Here is a 23,738-nt window from a genome sequence, read left to right on the forward strand (position 1 = left end):
TCATGTGTGAGCTCTGCCCAGGTGAGGGGCCCAGGCCAGAAGTGTACCCCCATGATGCTACTGGGCTCTTACCCTCCTGGCTTGCAGAGCCAGGCAAGACTGCTGGAAAGGGCAGCTGTCCTAGAATCCTGGAAGGTGGGCTCTTTTGGTCAAGGCACTTGAGGATCTGGTGTTGCAAGAGGATGGCAGAACCCTTTGATTGCCAGAGATGCTGGAGACACAGTGGGGATAGACCCTGCCCATGGCTCCCACATTTTTTCTTAGGGAAGAGGTTAAACTTTCGGAGAGATTAGGGGGTCTTCAGGGGACAGAACTGAGAAGCCCTGGATGATGTCTTAAGGTCAGCATCCAGGAACGGCATTTGCATGGTAAGGATGGCCAGGTCAGAAGACAGAACTTGTCATGGCTCTGAGAACATGGTGCTAGGGGGCTGGGGAGCCTTACTGCCTATGACTATTGTCCTAACCACATTGTCTCTCCGGGATGTAGCTCAGTTGGCAGAGTGCTTGCCTATCATGAATAAAACACTGGGCTCCATTTGCAGCACTGATAAATCAAGTGTGGCAGCACAGTGTCCTGCAATCCTAACATTCAGCAGTGGGAGGCAGCAGGATCAGAAGTTCAAGGTCACCCTCAGCAACATAACAAGTTCCAGGCCAGCCTGGGCTACATTAGATCCAATCTCAAAAATAAACAATTTTAAAGTTCTCTCTGGTGTTTCCATATTCTGGAAACAGGAGACTGGCTGCCCAGAGGCAAAGTTCCCCAGAGAATGACGGAAAGTAGAAAGTAGAGCCTGGTGACTACTGTATATAGCCCAGATTCCACTGTGATGCTGGAAGAAATACAGAAAGCAGGCAAAGCAGGGTACAAGCAGACGCTGGAGGCATGGATCATTTTTGAGTCTGCACACTGATTCAGCTGCCTCTCGGGGGTTCAGGAATCCTATTCTGTGGTCATTTAATTGAAGACACCTTGAAGTTCCTTAGTGGGTGAGAGAATGGACTAGCTACCTTCCAAATCTTTTCTGGAGGAGGCAGCACAAGCCTTTGGTTGAAGGGAGAAAGGTGCCCATGACAGCCTTGGCCAGATAGAGCATCCTGGAGCTTGAGGCAATCAACACAAATGGCCCCCGTGTTCAACTGTTGGCTCTCATATCCTCTCTGGGAGGAAACACAGGGCTGATGGGAGCTCCAGGCTAGCCAGATCTTGGTTATATTTTTAAGTCAGCTTTGGCTGTTGTACAAATATGCTGCATGGTCGATTTGCAGGCCCTGACTCAGAGCAGCACGGGACACATCTCCTGCTGTAAGAGGCTCTGTCCCGGTGCTGCCTTGTGAGGGGATTCAGACTTGTCAGTTCGCCAACACTGCACCAGCCTCCGGCATTCCTGGCTCGTCCTACACCCACTGCGTCACCAAGGAGCAATCCCTCTGCAGGACTGCCAGCAGACAGCCTCAGCTCTGGTAGGCCACAGGCTCTCCTTCCATCTTCTCTGGTAACCTCGCTGTTATGCCAGTCTGTTCTGGGCATTTCATGTAAGCCCCACACTGAAGCAGTGACCTCAGCGTATTCCTGGCCTCTGCATGGGGCAGAAGGCTGCCAAGGCTACAATGCTGAGAGATCTGGCTGGTAATGTGTAGGCACCCTTTACCTGTGCCTTAATCTTTCTCCTGGCCATCTCAGGAACAATGTTCTTCTGTCCACAGGCTTCCCTGGCCCTGGCCTGCCCTGATTGCCAGTCTCTCGGGAATTGCCAGGACTTCCTGATCCAATTAGGTCCAGTGACGGCCTACACCCCACATGTTCCACTAGCAGAGCACCTGGCATGTGGGTGCTGGCTGCTCTGCAAGGTACCTACCATGTCTCCTTGGTTCATAGCTGCTAGAAGGGTGGGGATAGAACTGGCTGCCACATCCTCCTGAGTCAGCAGACATGCTGTCTCTTTACCACCCACTGTGACAAGCAGCCTTCTGATTTGTCAGACAGAAATCCAGACTTGATTTAGGGAGAGCCATTGCCTCCATTTCCTCTCCTGTGCAATGGGGTTAGTTACAGCACATGACTGGATGTGCCCACAGCGCAGCCTCCTCATATGGAATGTTGAGAAAACATGTGCATTCCATGAGGGCCCCAACCCCACCAGTGATCCCTACCCAACATGGAACTCCCTGTGACTCCATTGTTGACTGCTATCTACCCTACCCTCTGAGGGGCCCATAGTGACTCCCCATGCCACTGCTACCAAGCCTCCTGGGGCTCTACTTGGTGTTGGGGTGCAGGGTTTGTTGTAAGAGGGCAGCAGCAGCAGGCTGACTGCTCACCTTGGGCCTTGCTGGGTAAGCAGTGGTCACTATCCACAGAGACATGAGTGCGGCTCATTCTCTAGCAGCAGGCTCCGAACAAATGTGCTGTCTGCCTAGATACCCTGCAACTCTTTCTGGCCATCACCTCACAGACACCCTCACCGTGGTGGTCTCTGAGTGGCAGGCTCAGAGGCAGCTAAGGCATGTGTGTGACCGAGGCCAGGGCATTGCTTCAGCAGACCCCATGGGGGTACACTTTTTACCTGATGCCTTTTGGAGGATCCTGGGTAGTGGGCACCACCTCTGGGGGACTCTGATCATCTTTGGGACTACTGTCGGTCTTCTAGGGGGGTCAAGCAGAGGGAGAGGAGGTTAAGAGGGGCACAGTGGTTTAAGGAAGAGCCCCCTATGGCGTCTGGGCTTACCTCAAGCACGCTGGGCAGGAACAGAAAGGGCTGCATCTCCGGTGGAAGGGGTCCGAGGAAGATGTCCGCAAATTCAGCACAACCTTGCTGCACTTGCAGACAGGTTTCAGGAGAGCAGGATTCATGTCTGCTCCCCGCTGAGTGGGTTTGCCCGGAAAAATAAAGCAAAGAGAGGCCCTGTGAACCCTGAGCAAAGGGAAAGTTTTCCTTTCGCCAGGTAAGTAGGCAAGGGAACAGAGGTGGAGCCTGGTTGGGGATGAACCTATATCCTGGGTTTTCTTCCTAGCCAGTTCGAGAGGGGCACGGAGGGGAAGTATGAAGTGGACACGCAGGATAGATAGAGTTTGGATCAAGGTAGCACGGACAGGGCAGAGTGGACAGGACAGTGTATCCAAGGGAGGGTGGAAAGAGGAGCAAAAGCCAGACAATGTGGTTGGGGCAGCGTGGACACAGCAGTTTGAGTGGAGGGGTACAGACCAGGCAGTGTGGGCAGGATGGAGTAGGTTGGTGGAGTATGGGTAGGACAGTATGGACCGAGCCTGTGGACAGAGGAGTATGGGCCAGGCAAGGTGAAAAGAACAACCCGGACATAGCAATGTAGACAAGGCAACAGACAGAAGTGTAGACCGAGTGGCATGGCTGGGGCAAGTGTGGACAGACAGAGCAGTACGGACAGAGGCGTATAGAGTAGGCAGTGTGGACACAGCACTGTGGGCAGGGTTTTATGTTCAGTATACGCAGTGTGTAACATGGACTTGGGCTTGTCTGGGATTTACACAGAATCAGCAGGCCTTGCCTGACAAACAGGAGGGTTAGCTACTTCAGCCAGACCAGAAAGAGGCACTTGGCTCTCTTGACCCAAACCACAGCAGATTGGGATACAGGAACTTCTGGTCACCATCAGCCCCAAGAGGCTCAGAAGATGGCCCCATAAATCTTTGCCTACACTGGGCTCCTTCCGCTTTCAGGATCCCAAGGTGTGAGGGGCACAGGGCAACTTCCTCTGCCTCTACTCTGCCCACAGGTAGAGCTGTAATCACAGAACCTTCTGTCTTTTTCATAGTTAGCGGCATAGCTAGCCCAAATCGTGAGTTCCAATGCTAGGTTGGTTCAAGGTTCCCGGTTCCTCTCAAATACATGTAAGCCCCTTGAGAGCCAGAGGACCAGGGAGTTGTAAAGGGTGAGGCTCTGACTAGAGCAGTAGCCTCAGATTATGAGCTGCAGAGCTGGTGGGGTGTTTCACAAGAGTAACACACGCCTAGAAGACAAGGGAGAAGAGAGGGTAGTACCTGGGTGGGGACCTGAAAGAAGGGGTACAGTCTAGGCCAGCATCATTAGGGGTGGTGAGATGTCCCAGGACACTGTCTCATCAGGGAAAAGGGGGGACTCCATGCTCAGTTCTCAGGGCTAGCTCCCTCAGTGGGACTGGGGTGAGTGTCTTTCATATGTGCGCTAGACAGGGCCCTGGGGCCAGAGGCATTAGTGTCCCCTCCCCAGAGTCCAGTTTGTGGCAGCTGGGTCTCTGAAATATCTCCAAATTACAGGTGGGAGAATTATTTCTCTCCAAGGTGTATTAATTTTGTCTTATGGTGCGTTAATAAAAACCTTTTTCTTATGCAAGGACATTCTTAGCTAATGTCCTTCCCCACAGCTCTGTGCCCTGCACCACTGATGTCCTGGGCAATGACTGGGAACAGCAATGCTGACAACATGGTTTTCAGCTCTCTGCACACTGATGGGCCATGTGGACCAGGGGTACCAGCTCTGCTTTCTCCTTTAAGAACAACTTTGGGCATTAAGATGCCGGCTCTGCCTTCGTATCTCGGAGGCTTGTGCCCAGTCAGGATGAACACTGAGTGGCCCCTAACTGGGAACACTGACGACTCTAGGCCCACACCATAATAGTGCTTCAGGCCACGGCCTTGCCATGTGCCAATTCCGGGAAGTGGAGTAGGTAAAAGACCCAGCAAGAGTTTCTGATGGGTAAATAAAACATATCTAGATCAAGGCTGTGAGTGTCTCCCCCAGGCTTGAAGGTTTCTGGCCTTATTGTTAAAGGACTTCTCCAGAAATTACCACAGCTGGCATCTACAGAGCATCTGCTTGGGGCCACTCGTCTGTGGTCATATCTGGTGACCTCATGTAACAAAGGCTGTCACTGCTACCATGTAGCTGCTGAAAGAGGACGTTAAGGTGAATGGGAACCACGATGACAACGTAGGACGCTCACATTACTGATGCTAACCATGCTGCTTCATGGGAAAAATGACACGGAACAGTGGGGACCTGGAAGCCTGGTTCCTCAGTCCACACAGGATTGACACTCGAAGCCATCTGGGTATGTGACAGACCTTCGCCCACCCCAAGAATGAGGCTGTCTGGTTAACCACAACCCTCCTTTGTCATTTCAAGGAGGAGAAAATCTCCACTTCTCACCTTTGCCTCTTCCATCCCTGTGGCCTACCAGACTGCTCACTCAGCAGGCCTTTGCTCTGCAGGGATGGTGTCCAGACAGGCCACACAAGGTCACCAGCTGCCTCTGCTGTACTAACCCTGTGTGTATCTGGTCAGAGCTCTTAAGGGAGGGGAGACTCATGGCCAGGGAACAGGCTAGAGGCACCCACAAGCATGTGGCTTCCCTAGAGGAAAGGGGCCACTTGGAAGGCTTGCCAGCTGGAGGAGGCCCTGCCGACTGCTCTTCCTAGAAACATGAAGTGAAGTTGACTCACAGTATTAGCATCCAGGAACAGATATGCTTCTGTCCATGGCTTCTTCTTAGGGGATGAAGATCCGGGTTTCACAAGAAAACAGTTGGTACCCTCTAAACCCCAGCTTCAGGGCAACTGTAACCTACCCCATCATCCCTGGCTACTGCCCAGGTCCACACCATGCCAGGTCCTGCTGCTGGCGCCCCTGATAGAAGCTGGCTTCTGTTCTGCTCGTACACCCTCTCACTTCTCACAGAGCCAAGTGTCACGCTCATCCGGAGGAGCCCCAACTCCTGACTCCTGGGAGAACAGATGCACAGCTAGCTTCCTATTATAACCTGGGATATCCACATACTGCAGACACAGGCACTTGGGCCTCCAAATCAATTCCTCTCCTCCCCATTACAGATACACTTTCTCCAAGTAGCTAGCCCTACTCCTCTCATTATTCTACTCCCATGGGCAGGTCTATATACCCATTCTTGAGTCCAGGCCACTACTGTCTGCAGTGGGATGACTGTGATGGTCCTAGATGTCACCAGTCTGCCCTGTAACTCACTTTTCACCTCCAGCACTGGTGGGACCCTGTGATGGTTGCCCTGAACTTCTAAGGGCTTTTGTCTGCCTTGTGGGACACAAGTGAAACCTCTAGGCAGAGGCCATGGGATGGATTACATTCTCTGTCTCATGCTCTCAGCTCTGCCAGGGTGGTAGGGGGACAAGCCCCTCCCTCCCCTGCTCCACACTCTCAGCTGCTATTCATCCTTCAGACACCCCTAGAGCCTCTCTCACCAGCTGCCTCTTCTGCCCTGAGGGCTATTTGTTCCCTGTCCATCATCCTACAGGTACTATTGTAGGTAGCACCTGGAGAGGTGTCAGAACCAATTCTGCCTCTTCTGTCTTGAATCTCAATGGTTGTGGTGCATCTGACCTCCTGCTTGGTTTACCCTGGGGCACTAGTCTCACTGTGCCCACCCTGTCTGCAAATTCCTATTAGGCTGAACCATAGGAGAAGAGATAAGGCCAAAGACTGCAAGGGCCTTCTAAAGGCTTAAGATCTTACTGCCTAGGAGAGATAAGCCACAGAGCTGTTATCAGATAGGGGAGCAGTGCTGTCAATAGGAGTGTCTGTCTTCCAGCCACTGCCAGCCTGGGGATCACTTCCAACACTTGAAGAGACACAAGGGAGATGTATTCCAGCACTACACATTACCCCATGCCATCCCTGCAGGGGGACCCACCCTTGACTGTGGTGTGTGTGTGTGTGGGGGGGGGAATAGGGTAGGCATGGCATTCTCACCTCCACCAGTTCTAAAGGACAGGGACTTTGCTGCAAGTAGTTTCCATGGTAGCTACCAAGTGCTCTGTGGCCATGCCTGGTTCATTTTTTGGAGGCTCTCCTGCCCTAGTATCTACATTTGCTACCTCCCCCAACCAAGAGGCCCAGGAACGGGAAGGACTCTCAATCTCTGGGAATCAACCCTAAGGCCTATGTCAGTGCTGATGGTAATTATGGCTTTATCAACAAGATAAAGGTTGCTGAGCCACCTGGGGGATAGCGGGGGGGGGGGGGGGGAGGGGAGGGGGAGGCGACTCTGGAGACAGAGGCTCTGCTAGGGCAGCCTGACCTCTTGAAGGAAATATCAATTAATTATCCTTTTACAGGCAAACCAATTAGACTCCCTAATCACCTGTGTAGGACACCGAGGCAGAAGGTGGAGAAACTGCAGGAATAAACAAGACTGAGGACTTGCCCCACCGTGAAACAGCCATCCTGGGTCCAGGACTTGCAGGAGGAGCGCAGCTGTAGGCTGAAATATTTTCTTTGTTTAAGTGAATTAAAAAAAAAAAATCAAACGTTACTAGCCCTGAGGGGGCAGAATGGACTCGCCTGGAGGTGACCAGACACAGTGCATTAGTCTTCATCGTGCACCCCATTAGCAAGGAGCAGCGCAGTGCCTGGATAAGTCTGCGCAGAAGAGTTCCCATCAAAAGGACGCCCAAGGTAAGTCTCCATGCTGCCAAGGGCCCAGCAGAACTTTGAGAACTGCCCTGGTGTCTGAGGGTTTCTGTGCTGTCATTATGTCTGCCCTGTTCACCCAGGGATGCTCTGCTTGTTTTGACCCTGCTGTGGCTAGGACTAACCTGGAGGGTCTGCCATCAGCTGCCAGAGAGGTTCTACCTGGCAGCTATGGAGCAGCAGTGCCTGGTCCTGCCCAGTCTGCACAGGTCTCCCCAGCATGCAGCCCTCCAGCTCTCAGACACCTCTGTCAAGTCTTCACAGGGCAGCATAGGTGACTCAGTCATGTGCAGCACCCTGAGGCTCCCAGGACCAGAGAGCCTTGATAAGCACTTCTCATATAGCTTGCATACACCCAGCGACCACCCATTGCCCCCTTTACAAGTGCAGGAACTGGTACAACCATACAGGCCTCCAGCTGGTGGCACTATTTTGGGAGGTTGGAGAAACTTTGAAAGGAATCAGGTCACTGGGCTTAGATTTGAAGGTTATACCAGGTCTTCAATCTTCTACTCTCAGTGCTTCCTGTCCACCAAGAAGTGAAGGGGGCCGGAGGGGGGGGGCGGTGGGGGAGGGGAATGAGATGGTTCAGTGGGTAAGGTACTTGCTGAACAAGCTTGAACCCTGAGTTTGGATCCCTAGGGCATGCATGAAAGCAGGGTACAGAAGCCTCTGGCCCCGCCTATTTTGGTTGTGAGCCTAACTAACCTCTCTGACAGCTGAGCCATCTCTCCAGCCCACGCCAATACATAAAAAGACAGCCCTCTTCCATGACACGTTCTTGTTGCTATGACATCTTGTCGAAGTGCATGGGGGCCAAGTGGCCATGGATGAGAACCCCGAGAACCCTGAGCCCAAAGGGTCACTAATAAAGACCATGTGCCTCATCTCGAGGTGGAAAGGAGGTACTGGTCTTGGTTCTGGAGAACCAATGAGCTGTGCCTGCAATGCCAGACGACCCCTCCCAGGGCTGTACTCTTTGACCTGGGGCCAGGGGCCTTTCCTGAGTATCGGCTGTGTAAATGGTTGTTTCTTGTGCACTGCCATCTCTAGCTTCAGCTCTGCCCTGCCCCCTCCCTCTGCAGGCCAGTTTTTGGTGTTTCTCTCTTTTTTGTTTGTTCGAGATTTTACTTTTATTTTATGTGTTACGGTGTTTTGCCACATGTATTATGTCTGTGTGCCACATGCATACCTGGTGCCAGGAGAAGACATTTGATTCCTTGGAACTAGAGGTATAGACAGTTGTGAGATGGCCTGTGGGTGCTGGAAACAACCTGAGACAGAGCTTTAAAAACTGCTGAGCCATCTCTCCAGACACTCCACCTTCCCTGATCCAACTCTCTCTGTAGAACAGGCTGGTCTTGAACTCAGAGGCCCTCTGCTTCCTGAGTGCTGGGAGCAAAGGTGTGCGCAACACCACTGCCCTAAACTTTTGATAAAAGAATAAATCAAAATTGGCTGGGGCAGGGCAGTAGTTGGTGGTGCACACCTTTGCTCCCAGCACGTGGGAAGTAGAGACAGGTAGATCTCTGTGAGTTTGAGGCCAGCCTGGTCTACAGAGGGAGTGCCAGGACAGCCAGAGCTACACAGAGAGACCCTGTCTTGAAAATCAAAATCAAAATCAAAACAAAAAAACCCTCAGAAAAAAAAATTAAGACTGGGCATGGTGGTCCATGCCTGTAATCCCAGCACTCAGAAGGTGGAGATAGGAGGGCCAGAAGTCCAAGGTCATCCCTGACTACATTAACATATGAAGCCAGCCCAAATTACAGGAGGCCCTGCCAAAGACTAAAACAAAAAACAAAAATCTAATTTGCAAATGTTGGTCTCTGAAGCCCTGGGGACAGAGATAGTGTGTAGCCTGATGGGAACTGTGATTCGCCTGCTATCCGTTTTCTGAGCCAGGCTCCGAGATGGACAGTGGTGGCTCTGGGACCCCAGGCAGATGCAACAACATGGCTGCTGAGTAGGGCCACTGGAGCGACAAGACACTGAGACAACAGTGCAAAGCCTGCCCTCACCCCACCCCAACCTCCTTTGCCAGGAGGGGCCCAGTGCCGTCTACTCTTGAACACCAAGAGCCATTTCCATTTGGGTTCTACTTGGTGGCTTTAAAAAAAAAAAAAATTAAGGCAGGGTCATATTATATAGTCCAGGCTGGTCTAGAACTGTGTAGCCCCAGCTGGTCTTGAACTCTCGACACCCCCCCCCTCCATTTCAGCCTCCCAGTGCTGAGGGAACAGGCATGAGCCACCGCCTGCCCCATGTGATCTCTTTTTCTCAAGAGCCCATGCCACACCTAAGCTGGTTGGAAACTCCTTTGTGAAACTCTGCAGCCTCAGGCACGCGGCTGCTCCATGCCTGCCTTCTGGAGCTCTGTGTCAGAGCTGCTTTGGAGCAGGGAAGCCAGCGTGCTGTGGCTGGCAAGCAGCCAAGGCCGGGCTAATTCGAGGTTCTTTCTCAGTCTGTTTCTGACACCCGCCCCCCCCCCCCCGCCCACTCCTCGCCTTCAGGAGGCTCTCCCCAGCCAAGCTGTTTGTATACAGCCAAACAAGCAAGGCTGGGCCACTGGGACAGTCCCAGGCCCTGTAGGGATGCTGGAAGGGCCCCAGGCCAGAAGGAGTTAGTATGGGGCCCCCAGGTGCCTGCTTATGTGGAGTTCCTGATAACTGTTCGTCCTCTGCAGGGGGCTCTTCCTCAGGAGCAGCAGCCATCTAGGGTCAGCTGGGTGGTGAGAACCGAAAAGCAAGCAGCAAAGCATCCCAGGGATGAGTCTGGGTGTCCACCAAGCCTAGAGCCCTTCTGAAACTCTGCCTACCCGACTCTAAATGACTGTGGCATGGAGCATGAGCCCCTATGTTCCTGGGCGGGATGGATACACACAATCCTCAAGATTAGGGCACTTTGGGTGAGCAGAAACCAACTTGAGGGGCCCTGGGTCAGGGCCACAGGTGTACAGAGATGATCACAGATGGTCATGAATGGTTGGGGTTCCCACTCTGGCCAAGCACATGCCAGCAGACACAGAGTAAGTAGAATAGAAAGGCTGGCTGACAGGGGTCCTGGGTGGGGACAGCAGGGTCCTAGGTAGAGGTGGCAGGTGAGGTAGGATCCGTCACAGATGATTTTTGTTGACTTGGTTTCCTCTTTCTCACTTCCATCATCACTGTCCCTGAAGCTGGGTGTGGTGGAGCACACCTTTGATCTCAGCACTCAGGAGGCAGAAGTAAGAGAATCTCTGTGAGTTCAAAGCCAGCCTAATCCTAAGTAAGTTCTAGGACAGCCAGGACCTCATAGACCCTGATTTTATTTATTTATTTGGCTTTTTGAGACAGTGTTTCTCTGTGTAGCCCTGGTTGTCCTGGAATTCACTGTAGACCAGGACTTCATAGACCCTGTATGTATGAATGTATGTATGTATGTATGTATGTATGTATGTATGTATGTATTTGTTTTAAGACAGGGTTTTTCTGTGTAGACCTGGCTGTCCTGGAACTCACTCTGTAGACTAGGCTGGCCTTGAACTCACAGAGGCCTGCCTGTGTCTGCCACCACCTGGCTCATAGACCCTGTTTTTAAAAAACAAAGCAAACAGTAACAACAACAAAGCTTCCTCCCGGTTGGTCAGGATGCGATGCCAGCAACCTTACTGCTTAGGTGGTGGTGGCGGAAGGTCTTTAGAATGGCCCACAGTCACAGGGGAGGGTGATCTCAGCACTAAGGGTACCTGTGAAGGCAGGAACGGCACACCTGCAGACACTAAGGGCTCAGGCACTCTGGGAGCTAGCGTTCCCAGGGAGACAGAGCCTGGTCTGGAAAACTGCCTGTCCCTGTGGCCTCTATCAAGGTCCGCCATGGAATGGGCCATGCTTCCTCTCCCTTTGCCCCTCAATGGTTTCAGCATTGGCACTGTCGGCAGAGAATGACAGCAGAGCCACTCAGGCAGTGATAGTACGTGTGACCATCTACCATTTAAGACGCAATGCATCCGAGGCCTCCTGAAAGGATCACTGCCCCATACAATTTACCTTGACTTGCTGTCCCGAGAGGCCTGCACTGTTGTAGAGCCTGTTGCCACCTCCTTCCTAGCAGTGGTAGAGAGGCCTCCGGGTTCTCAGAGCTGTGGGGGACATAGATGTCCAGCTCAAAAAGGAACATCGGGGCAGGGGGTGGGTGGGGAGTACTAGGTTCTTTTAGGGTTGATAGGGCAAACCCATCAATGTCCCATTGTGGACTCCAGTGGTAGAGCTGGCAGGGTTCCCGGTACTTGGGAGGATGAGCACCAAAAGGCTGCAAGGGCTGCAGGCTCCATCCTGACATCAGGGTGCTGCTGAAAACTGTCCAGCAACTAACTGCATGTTCTCTTAGGAAAACACCAGGTAGGAGGGCAGGAAGGTCTTTTTTTTTTTTTTTTTTTTTTTTTTTTTCTTTACTCATAAGAACTATTGGGGATTCCGGCCCCACACAGAGTGCAGAGAGTGCAGAGGTGAGCTGCTTCAGCCCCTGCCTTGGGCCCAACTTCCATCTGCCCACCCTGACAAATCCCGCCCCAGGAACTGCAGGCAGACTGAATCGGTCCCTGAGGACCCTGGGATCCTGACTCTGCTGAGCTCGATGGGCCATTCCGGCCCCCACAGAGTTCAGAGAGTGCAGAGATGAGCTGCTTCAGCCCCTGCCTCGGGCCCAACTTCCATCTGCCCACCCTGGCAAACCCTGCCCAGGGATCTTCGACAGGGCGACTCGACCCCTGAGGACCAAGCAACCCAGAGTCTGCTGCACCAGTGCTGCTCTCACCCACCTGGAGAGCGAGTGCCTCAGACCTGCCTGCACCCAACTTGAAACCCATCAGAGTATCAAAGTCAATTGCACACACCTGAAGAGAACACCGGACCCATACACACCAGGAAAGGAAGTGACACCAACTGTATCCACTGGAACAAGAGATGGGAAGCCGACATTACAAGAACACATCCAACAACAGGAAAACCAATATGACACCACCAGATCTAGGGACTTTACACCAGCAAGACATGAACATCCCAACACAGAAGAAGCAGAAGAGAGAAATCTTAAAAACAATTTCATGCCGGGCGTCCCAGCACTTGGGAGGCAGAGGCAGGTGGATCTCTGTGAGTTCAAGACCAGTCTGGTCTACAAGAGCTAGTTCCAGGATAGGCTCCACAGCTACAGAGAAACCCTGTCTCAAAACAAAACAAAACAAAACAAAACAAAAACAAAAACAAAAACAAAAACAACAGAAACAAAACAAAACAAAAAACAATTTCATGCAGATGATAGAGAACCTAAGAGAGGAAATCAGAAAATCCTTCAGAGAAATGGAAGAAAAGACAAACCAAAAGATGCAAGAGATCAAGGAAAGCCAAAAAAGCCAAGAAAATACAATTAAACAGCTGAAGGAAACAGTACAGGACCTGAAAACTGAATTAGAGACAATAAAGAAAACACAAACTGAGGGAATGCTGGAAGTGGAAAAGCTGAGTAAACAAACAGGAACCACAGATGCAAGCATAACCAATAGAATACAAGAGATGGAAGACAGAATCTCAGACGCTGAAGACAAACTAGAAGAAATAAACTTGTCAAACAAAGAAAATCTGAAGTCTAACAAATCCATAACACAAAATATCCAGGAAATATGGGACACCATGAAAAGACCAAACCTAAGGATAATAGGTATAGAAGAAGGTGAAGAAACCCAACTCAAAGGTGCAGAAAACATATTCAACAAAATCAATGGAAGAAAACTTTCCCAACCTAAAGAAAGACATGCCAATGAAAGTACAAGAAGCCTACAGAATGCCAACTAGAGTGGACCACAAAAGAAAGTCCCGTCGTCACATAATAATTAAAACACCAAACGTACAGAATAAAGAAAAAATATTAAGAGCAGCAAGGGGAAAAGGCCAAGTAACATATAAAGGCAAACCTATCAGAATTATACCACACTTCTCCATGGAAACTCTGAAAGCCAGAAGGTCCTGGATAGATATTCTACCAACTCTGAGAGAACATGGATGCCAGCCCAGACTACTATACCCAGCAAAGCTTTCAATCACTATAAATGGAGAAAACAAGATATTCCACGACAAAACCAGATTTAATCAATATGTAACCACTAATCCAGCCCGACAGAAAGTACTGGAAGGAAAACTCCAACCTAAGGAAATTAACTGCACTCGCATAAACATAGGCAATAGATAATCCCACTCTACAAAAACACAAAATAAAAGACAGGGTAAATCTACATACAATACCAGTACCAACAACAAACCAAAAACAAATGAGAATAAACACTCGATGGATCTTAATTTCCCTCAATATTAATGGTCTTAACTCGCCTATAAAAAGACACAGGCTAACAGATTGGATACGAAGACAGAATCCATCCTTCTGCTGCATACAAGAAACACACCTCGAATTCAAAGACAGACATTACCTCAGAGTAAAGGGTTGGGATAAGATATTCCAATCAAATGGACCCAAGAAACGAGCTGGGGTAGCTATCCTAGTATCTAACAAGATAGACTTCAAACTAAAATCAATCAAAAGAGATGAAGGAGGTCATTTCATAGTCATCACAGGAAAAATCCATCAGGAAGAAGTCTCAATTCTAAACATCTATGCCCCAAATACAAAGGCACCAACATTCGTAAAAGAAACATTATTAAAACTCAAATCACACATAAGGCCTCACACAGTTATAGTGGGAGACTTCAACACCCCACCCTCACCACTGGACAGGACCACCAAACAGAAACTTAACAAAGAGACAAAGGAACTAACAGAAGTTATGACCCAATTGGGATTAACAGACATTTATAGAACTTTCTATACAAACACAAAAGAATATACCTTCTTTTCAGCATCACATGAAAGCTTCTCAAAAATCGACCACATTCTCGGCAACATAGCAAACCTCAACAGGTACAAAAAAATTGGGATAATCCCCTGTGTCTTATCAGAACACCATGCTTTAAAGCTAGAAATCAAAAACAAATCAAAGTGCAAAAAACCTATCAACTCATGGAAATTGAACAACATGCAATTGCAACATTCTTGGGTCAAGGAAGAAATAAAGAAAGAAATTAAAGACTTCTTAGAATTCAATGAAAATGTTGACAAAACATACCCAAACTTATGGGACACTTTGAAAGCAGTACTAAGAGGAAAGTTCATAGCTCTAAGTGCTCACATGAAGAAACTAGAGAATAGCCACACCAGAGATTTAACATCACAGCTGAAAGCTCTAGAAAAAAATGGAAGCAAATTCACCCCGGAGGAGCAGACGCCAGGAAATAATCAAACTGAAGGCAGAAATCAATAAAGTCAAAACAAAGAAAACAATTCAAAGAATCAATATAACAAAGAGTTGGTTCTTCCAGAAAATAAACAAGATAGACAAACCGTTATCCAAACTAACCAAAAGGCAGAGAGAGATGATGCAAATTAACAAAATCAGAAATGAAAAGGGGGACATAACAACGAACACTGAGGAAATCCAGAGAATCTTCAGGTCATACTTTGAAAACCTGTACTCCACAAAATTTGAAAATTTAAAGGAAATGGACAATTTTCTGGACAGTTATCCCTTACCAAAATTGAATCAAGAACAGATAAGCAACTTAAACAGACCTATAACCTCCAAGGAAATAGAAGCAGTCATCAAAAGTCTCCCAACCAAAAAAAACCTGGGGCCAAATGGATTCTCTGAAGAGTTCTACCAGAAATTCAAAGAAGTGCTAATACCAATACTCCTCAAATTGTTCCACAAAATAGAAGCAGAAGGGACATTGCCAAAGTCTTTTTACTAGGCTACAACCTTAATACCCAAGCCACACAAAGACACAACTAAGAAAGAGAACTACAGACCAATATCCCTCATGAACATTGATACAAAAATTCTCAATAAAGTCCTGGAAAATCGAATACAAGATCATATCAGAGAAATCATCCACCATGATCAAGTAGGCATCATCCCAGGGATGCAAGGATGGTTCAACATATGAAAATCCATCAATGTAATCCACCATATAAACAGACTGAGAAAAAAAAAACCCCACATGATGCCGAAAAAGCCTTTGACAAAATCCAACACCCCTTCATGATAAAGGTCTTGGAGAAATCAGGGATAACAGAAACATATCTCAACATAATAAAAGCAATATACAGCAAGCCAACAGCCAACATCAAATTAAATGGAGAGACACTCGATCCAAATCCTCTAAAATCGGGGACAAGACAAGGCTGTCCACTCTCCATACCTCTTCAATATTGTCCTTGAAGTCTTAGCTAGAGCAATAAGACAACAAAAGGAGATCAAGGGAATACAAATCAGAAAGGAAGAAGTCAATCTCACTATTTGCAGACGATACGATAGTCTATATTAGTGACCCGAAAAACTCTACCAGGGAACTCCTACAATAAACACCTTCAGCAAAGTGGCAGGATACAAGATTAACTCAAAAAATCCGTAGCCCTACTATATACCGATGACACATTGGTGGAGAAAGTAATCAGAGAAACATCACCCTTTACAATTGTCACCGACAACATAAAATACCTTGGGGTAACACTAACCAAAAATGTGAAAGACCTGTACCATAAAAATTTTGAGTCTCTAAAGAAAGAAATTAAAGAAGATACCAGAAAATGGAAAGATCTCCCATGCTCTTGGATAGGTAGGATCAACATAGTAAAAATGGCAATCTTGCCAAAAGCAATCTACAGATTCAATGAAATCCCCATCAAAATCCCAATACAATTCTTCACAGACCTTGAAAGAACAATTCTCAACTTTATATGGAGAAACAAAAGACCCAGGATAGCTGAAACAACCCTGTACAATAAAGGAACTTCTGGAGGCATCACCATCCCTCACTTCAAGCTCTATTACAGAGCTATAGTACTGAAAACAGCTTGGTATTGGCACAAAAATAGACAGGTAGACCAATGGAATTGAATTGAAAACCCTGATATTAACCCACACACCTATGAACACCTGATTTTTTTAAAGATTTTATTTATTATGTATACAACATTCTGCTTCCATGTATATCTGCACACCAGAAGAGGGCACCAGATCTCATAATGGATGGTTGTGAGCCACCATGTGGTTGCTGGGAATTGAACTCAGGACCTCTGGAAGAGCAGTCAGTGCTCTTAACCTCTGAGCCATCTCTCCAACCCCCTGAACACCTGATTTTTGACAAACAATCCAAATTTATACGATGGAACAAAGAGAACATCTTCAACAAATGGTGCTGGCATAACTGGTTGCAGACATGTAGAAGACTGCAGTTAGACCCAAGCCTTGCACAAAACTTAAGTTAAAATGGATCAAAGATCTCAACATAAATCCAGCTACACTGAACTTATTAGAAGACAAAGTGGGAAATACCCTTGAATTAATTGGTACAGGAGACCGCTTCCTGAACATTACACCAGTAGCACAGACACTGAGGTCAACAATTGATAAATGGGACCTCCTGAAACTGAGAAGCTTCTGTAAAGCAAAGGAGACAGTCAGCAAGACAAAACAGCAGCTGACAGACTGGGAAAAGATATTCACCAACCCCACATCTGACAGAGGGCTGATCTCCAAAATATACAAAGAACTCAAGAAGCTAGTCCCACAAAACACCAAACAACCCAATTAAAAAGTGGGGTACATAACTAAATTGACAATTCTCAATAGAGGAATCTAAAATGGCTGAAAGACACATAAGAAAGTGTTCAACATCTTTAGCCATCAGGGAAATGCAACTCAAAACAACTCTGAGATACCATCTTACTCCTGTCGGAATGGCCAAAATCAAAATCACCAATGACAGTTCATGTTGAAGAGGATGTGGAGAAAGGGGAACACTTCTCCACTGCTGGTGGGAGTGCCAACTTGGACAGCCACTTTGGAAATCAGTATGGCGACTCCTCAAAAAAAAAAAAATGGGAATCAGTCTACCACAAGATCCAGCAATTCCACTCCTAGACATATACCCAAAAGAAGCACATTCATACAACAAGGACATCTGTTCAACAATGTTCATAGCAGCATTATTTGTAGTAGCCAGAAACTGGAAGCAACCTAGATGCCCCTCAATTGAAGAATGGATAGAGAAAATGTGGTATATTTACACAATGGAGTACTACTCAGCAGAAAAAACAATGGAATCTTGAAATTTGCAGGAAAATGGATGGATCTAGAAGAAACCATCCTGAGTGAGGTAACCCAGTTGCAAAAAGACAAACATGGTATGTACTCACTGATATGCGGATTTTAGACATAGAGTAAAGGATTACCAGCCTACAGTCCACACTGCCAGAGAAGCTAGTAAACAAGGAGGATCCTAAGAGAGACATACATGGTCCCCTGCAGAAGGGGAGAGGTTCAAGATCCCCTGAGCAAATTGGGAGCAGGGGAAGAGGGGGGAGGGAGCTAGGAGAATGAGAAGGGGAGAAGAGGAGGGATGCTGAGGACATGAGGAAGCAGAAAGGTTGAGTCCGGGGAAGAATACACGGTAACAAGAATGGAGATAGCATAACAGAGGGAGACATTTTTGGTTTACAGAGAAATCAGGCACTAGGGAAATGTCTGGAGATCTACAAAGATGACACCAGCTAACTATCTCAGCAACAGAGGAGAGGCTACCTTAAATGCCCTCCCCTGATTATGAGATTGATGACTGACTTATATGCCATCCTATAGCCTTCATCCAGCAGCTGGTGGAAGTAGAAGCAGACACCCACAACTAATCACCAAACTGAACTGGAACCCAGATGCAGAGAAGGACCAGTGAAGAGCACAGAGCTCCAGACCAGGCTGGTGAAACCCACAGAAACAGCTGACCTGAACATCCGGGAACTCTTGCTCCCCAGTCTGATAGCTGGAATACCAGTCTGGGACTGATCCAGACCCCAGGAACATGGGTTTCTGTGAGGAAACCTCAGAAATCTATGGGACCTCCTGTAGAAGCCCAGTATTTATTCCTAGCATAGGTGTGGACTTTGGGAGCCCATTCCATATAGAGGAATACTCCCTGAGCCAAGACACACGGGGGTGGGCCTAGGCCCTATCCCAAAGGATACGAAAGACTCTGATGACACCCTAGGGAAGGCCTCATCATCCAGGGGAGCAGGAAAGATATGTGACAGATAAGGTTTTAGTTGGGGGGGTAGGGGAGGACAGGTGGGAGAAGGGAACTGGGATTGTCATGTAAAACAATCCTGTTTCTAATTCAAATAAAAAAAGTTGAAAAAAAAAAAAAAAGAACTATTGGGGCTGGCATTGATGGCACCCGCCTTTAATCCCAGCACTCGTGAGGCAGAGGCAGGCGGATCTCTGTGAGTTTGAGGCCAGCCTGGTCTCCAGATCGAGAGCCAGGATAGGCTCCAAAGCTACACAGAGAAACCCTGTCTCAAAAAACAAAACAAAACAAAAACCTATTGGGGAACTGGGGGAGGGGGTGGCTCAGTGGTATCTGCAGGACCCTGGCTTCTATCCCTCGTACTGCAGAAGTCCATTGGTACAAAATGTCTTAGATCTACAGACAGCTGCAGAAACAGCAGATGGCAGGGCTTGCGATTTGTCCCAGACCCTGAAGTATTTCCTACCAAGTCCCTCTTTCACCACAATTCACAAAACACCTGTCCATGGCAGGTACACCAGGGCAGAGACCCTGGCCTTTCCTTGGCTGCTATGACCCTGGGACCTATGAAAGTTCCAGACCAGGCCTCTGTCTGTATCTGTCTGTCACAGGTCCTAGTAAAGTTAGAAGCAGGCTGTGAATTTTTGGCAGAAGTGGCTTCAGGTCTGCTCCCAACCCAGGTGGAGTGGGAGTTCTCTGAAGTTACCTACGGGGTCCAATATGGGGCTTGGTTATGGTGGCAGCTTCTAGTCCCTCAGAGCATTATCTCTTCTCCTTGAACTCTGGCAGGATTTTATGGGGCTTCAAGGCCACCTAAAATGTCACATGCCGTCAGACATACAAGACATGCCGACTTGATTCTCCAGGTTCAGGCACACACTCTTCAGTGGCCTTGGTTTGAGGGGCATTACTCATTATTTCAATGCCCCAAATTGTCTCAGGTTGGCCTGCAGTGCCCTTCCCCACTGGCAGACACCCTCTGTGATTCCCCTCCCATCTGCACACTCTGGTGTGCAGGGGTATGGAGGTCAGGCACCAGGTGCAATGCCTGTTCTCTGCTGCTGGGTGGGGGGGCCTGCTCACACACCCAGCTGTCTGTACTTAGGAATATAGACACACACCGAGGTCTACTTTTATATCACCCTTTGGGCCCTCAGTGTCTCATTTTCCGTATCTGACTTCCTTTCTCAGGACTCTCAAGGCAGGGACTCATTGGACCAACCCTAGTGTCTTGATTCTGTCACCACCATGGTCCTCACAGGGCCTCCCCCAACCTCTCAGGCCAAACCACTCTTCTTTATGCCACCCAGGGCCCCCCTTTCATGCCCTTAGCATCCCTCATGGGCCCCAGATATGTCTTCATGGTTCAGACTTAATAACCTTCTTCTTCTTCTTCTTTTTTTTTTTTTCAGGACTGGAAGGGAGGATAAAGCAAGAGAGAACCTCAGGGGTTGGTGGGATAGCTCAGTGGGTAGAGATGCTTGTTGCCAAGCCTGACCTACGTTCGATTCCCCAGGAACCACAAAGTGGAAGGAGAGAGCTGAACTCAGGAGAGTTGGCCTCTGACTTCCACATACATGCCACGGCAAGAACATATCCTCCTCTCATAAATAAAGACCAAAATAGAATTAAACCTTTTTTTTTATATCTATGATAAGAGAGAACCTTTGAAAATTAAGAAGCCCTAGAAGAGGAGGCAGTGAGAGATTCAACTTTACTCAAAAGACAAAAGAGAAGTTATGCTGAAGGCACAGCTGAACCCTGAGGAAGGGAGGGGTACTCCTCCTCTTCCTCCACCTCTCCTGCATGTCAAACCGAAAACTGAACTTGCTCAGTGATGACGTGGGGGACCCTGCCACCTCACAAACCCTCTGTGTGTTTTTGCACAAATACCTAACATCTGAGTGAACGTCCACGCTTATTACTGTTTCAGCATGGGAAGCACAACATCTTTTCATGCTATATTTTTTTCTGGGACATTCCCTCTATACAATAATTCCTTAAAAATGAATTTATCAAACAAACTTCACTTTAGAAATACGGCTCTCTCAGGCTATCCTGCCGAGTAATTAACCACAGACAATTAATATTAAAATGCAGTGTCACCCTGTGAGGCAATGAAATTTCCACAAATTCTCTGCTACACATTCTGCCACTTTATTGGCAAGATTGAATTAGCAGCAAAGGGCACCTTGGTTTTAAAACTGTCATACAATAACGGTTGATTCTTCATAGAGCGAATGTGATGAATACTCAAAACCATTTGTCCAACACATGAAAAAGAGAAATCATTCAGTCCAATTGAAAACATTCACTAGGAGGGTTTTGTGTATTAAAAAAAAAAAAAGGAAAGAAAGAAAGAAAAGAAAAGAAATCCAACCTTCTATCATGGCACTGGCTCTTCTAGGTTCCCAGAGCTAATTTGCAAGGGATTGTCTGAGCCACGGGCCCAGAGCCCACCTCGTCCCTCCTGCAATCACCAGCCGGAGCCCACAGCGTCCACCCGCAATCATCCGCACCTGCCGCATGAGTCAATGGACCCAAATTGCGGGGCGAGGCAGACACCCCACCGAGAACAAGGAACACAAAGGGCTCTGCGCTTCAAGCTGTGGGTGGGGATTACAAAAGGTTAAGAGACTAAATATAAAAAGCCCTTTGAATATAAAATCAATGTGCTTTGTTGCTAAAATCTGGGTGCTGTAATTTATCCAAAATAGGACTTGCAATATCTGGCAATACTCCATGCCTAGGAATTGTCGGTTCTGCTCATCGAAATGCAAATAGTCTACTGGAAACTTAAAAACAATTAAAACAACTGAAATATTTCATATCAACAGAATAATGAAATACCACACTTTGCAATTACCTATTACTGACATTGGGCCTCCAGAAGCAGAATACATTTTCTCTTTTTTGTGTAAGTGGAAACACAAGTTTTTGGAGGGTTTGTGTTTTGAATTGTCTGGAATCCCAGACCAAGGAAGCTCGAGACACTATGGTGGGCCAAAGCCAGAGAGTGCCTGGAAGGATGGGGTACTTTCCAGAGTTGCCTCAATGATCTGGTAGCTGGTTCATGTCTAGTAAATCTCAAGAAGTCTACCTGCAGGTGAGATAGGGGGCTGGACTGAGTCTAGTCTCCTCTGGGCAGCAGGCTCTCAGGGGGAATCAGTGGCCTCCACCCATCAGACAATGCTCCCGAAGCCTCTACTGCCAGCCCTGTGGAGCTCTTCTTACAAGGCCACTGTGTCACATTCAAGCCCATTACCTTTCAGTCTAGAGGAATTGAGGGTAACCTGGGGATGCCTTGGACCTGCAGAGCGACAGCTGTTTCTACCTTGGAGATGGGGCTCCCTCTCCCTTGGCTGTCAGCCTCAGGCTTCGGGAACACATTGAAACACTGACGGTTGCTTTAAAGTGTGTGCCGCCTCCTGTGCTGCTTTCATTTCAGGCCTGACTCATGTATGCTCTATATTCCACTCCAGAGTCTCTTTCCCACCTCTTCCTCAGGGCAGCCTGACCTCTGAGCTCTCTCCGTCTGTTTGATCCAAACGGAAACCCCTTGGTACTAAGGTTGGAAACGGGTGGCTGGGTGAACATGTTGTCCTCTAGTGAGTTCGTGGTAGGAGGGGGCCTACGTAGCATGTCCCCAAGCTCTCACATGAATGATCCTGAGCAGAGGCCACTGGTCAACCTGCCAAACTCCTGCAGTGTGAAGTCAGCTGAGACCAGCATGGTCCTTTCTACACTCCCTGCTTGCCTCGCACAGACAGCAGCCTGCTCACTACCAGGGCTATTACAGCTGGTAAGCCCACCATCATAGCCCCGTGGTGTCTGGGGTGTTAGAGGCTGGGTTGACAGGCTTTGGGGGTCACGACAGGACAGCCTTGGTCAGGGATGGTCTGTGCCTGAAGCCGTGCTGGGGACCCTCTCTGGTGCCCATCTGTGTGTGCATCAATGGATGGCCACCCTTGATGGCATTTATCCTCGGCAAAGAAGCCCACTGTCCACTTTCCCCTTCTTCTCCACATTATACTCATCTCTGTGCCACCTGGTATCTGGCTGTGTAACCAAGTTCTGCCCCTCATATTTTCTTCCTTCCTAGTAAAATTCAGCATGATATCCAAAGCTTCTAGGATGGTGACATGGTAAATGAAAACCACAGAGAAGCAGAATAAGAGAGAGAGAAATGGGGATCCCATGACTGGTGATGGACTTGTCCCTGTCCCTGTACAGGGTGGGGTGGGGGGAGCAAAGTTATTGTTGTGCCATTTGCTAAAAGCAGCCGCGTCTCATCCTAGGCACTCATCCTTCTCACAAGGAAGCCGTATTTTTCAGGAGCACAGGTCAGTCCCATATATCTGGGTCAGCTCCAAAGCGAGGGTAACAAGTGGGATGGAAATCATCTTGGTTCTGGCTATGCTTGCAGCTTGGTAAGCAGGAGACATGTGCACATGGCCTCTGACGTATCTTACGTACTCCTACACTAGCCTAAGGAGCCTCAGCAGGAACAAGATCAATGAAGGTTTTGGTCTCCTCCATCTCGGGCCTTCTGCTGGGTTAACAGCATAGCTATTGATGTGAGCTCTCTGGGCTCTTGTCTCTGCCTTGCTCTTGAGTGACTTGTCTAGATGGTAAGATGAGTGGACAGTTTCTGAGACAACCAAACATATAATCAGGACTTCCTTGACCCACGGTGCCCAGGGTGGGCAGCAGCTCTAGGCTGGCCCTCAATCCTTCACATAGCTTTCAGAACCATAGGACCCGAGAATGCCTCCCAGCCTCGGCAAACATCTGCCTAGAAGAGACGGGTGTTGGCACCAGGGACAAGAGCAAGGTGATCAGCGTTTCTGTCTGTCTGAAACACTGAGGTCCACTCTAAGGACACAGTCCCTGGTCCAGTTTCCCTTTACACAATGAGACTGTTTTGGATTTCTACCTATTGTTGCCTTCCTCAAGGAAACTAGTGCCCCGCTCTGGTTGGAGTCTTTAGGCACAGTTTGGCATTTCTTCTGTGTAGGATTTGCCCTTTAGTTCCTTGTCACAGGTTGAGGCATGCCTCCCCAGATGCCTCCTTCCTGCTGATGCAGAGAGGGGCTCTAGGACTGTCCCCGAGATGT

At 48.4% G+C, this 23,738-nt stretch overlaps 1 protein-coding gene across 4 annotated transcripts in view; it reads right to left on the bottom strand.

Moving 5' to 3' along the window:
• Morn1 (MORN repeat containing 1) overlaps positions 1–23,738 on the bottom strand; it is a 63,751-nt gene that overhangs the window by 14,588 nt on the left and 25,425 nt on the right. For all 4 annotated transcript variants that reach the window (XM_027398507.2, XM_027398506.2, XM_027398505.2 and 1 more), the window contains 2 exons: positions 2,732–2,868; positions 2,570–2,649 (listed from right to left, as the gene is read on the bottom strand). In XM_027398507.2, coding sequence (XP_027254308.2) covers positions 2,570–2,649; positions 2,732–2,868 — 217 coding nt within the window. The remainder of the gene's footprint in view (positions 1–2,569; positions 2,650–2,731; positions 2,869–23,738) is intronic.

Source organism: Cricetulus griseus, chromosome 2, assembly GCF_003668045.3.
Source record: "Cricetulus griseus strain 17A/GY chromosome 2, alternate assembly CriGri-PICRH-1.0, whole genome shotgun sequence".
Taxonomy (NCBI): Eukaryota; Metazoa; Chordata; class Mammalia; order Rodentia; family Cricetidae; genus Cricetulus; species Cricetulus griseus.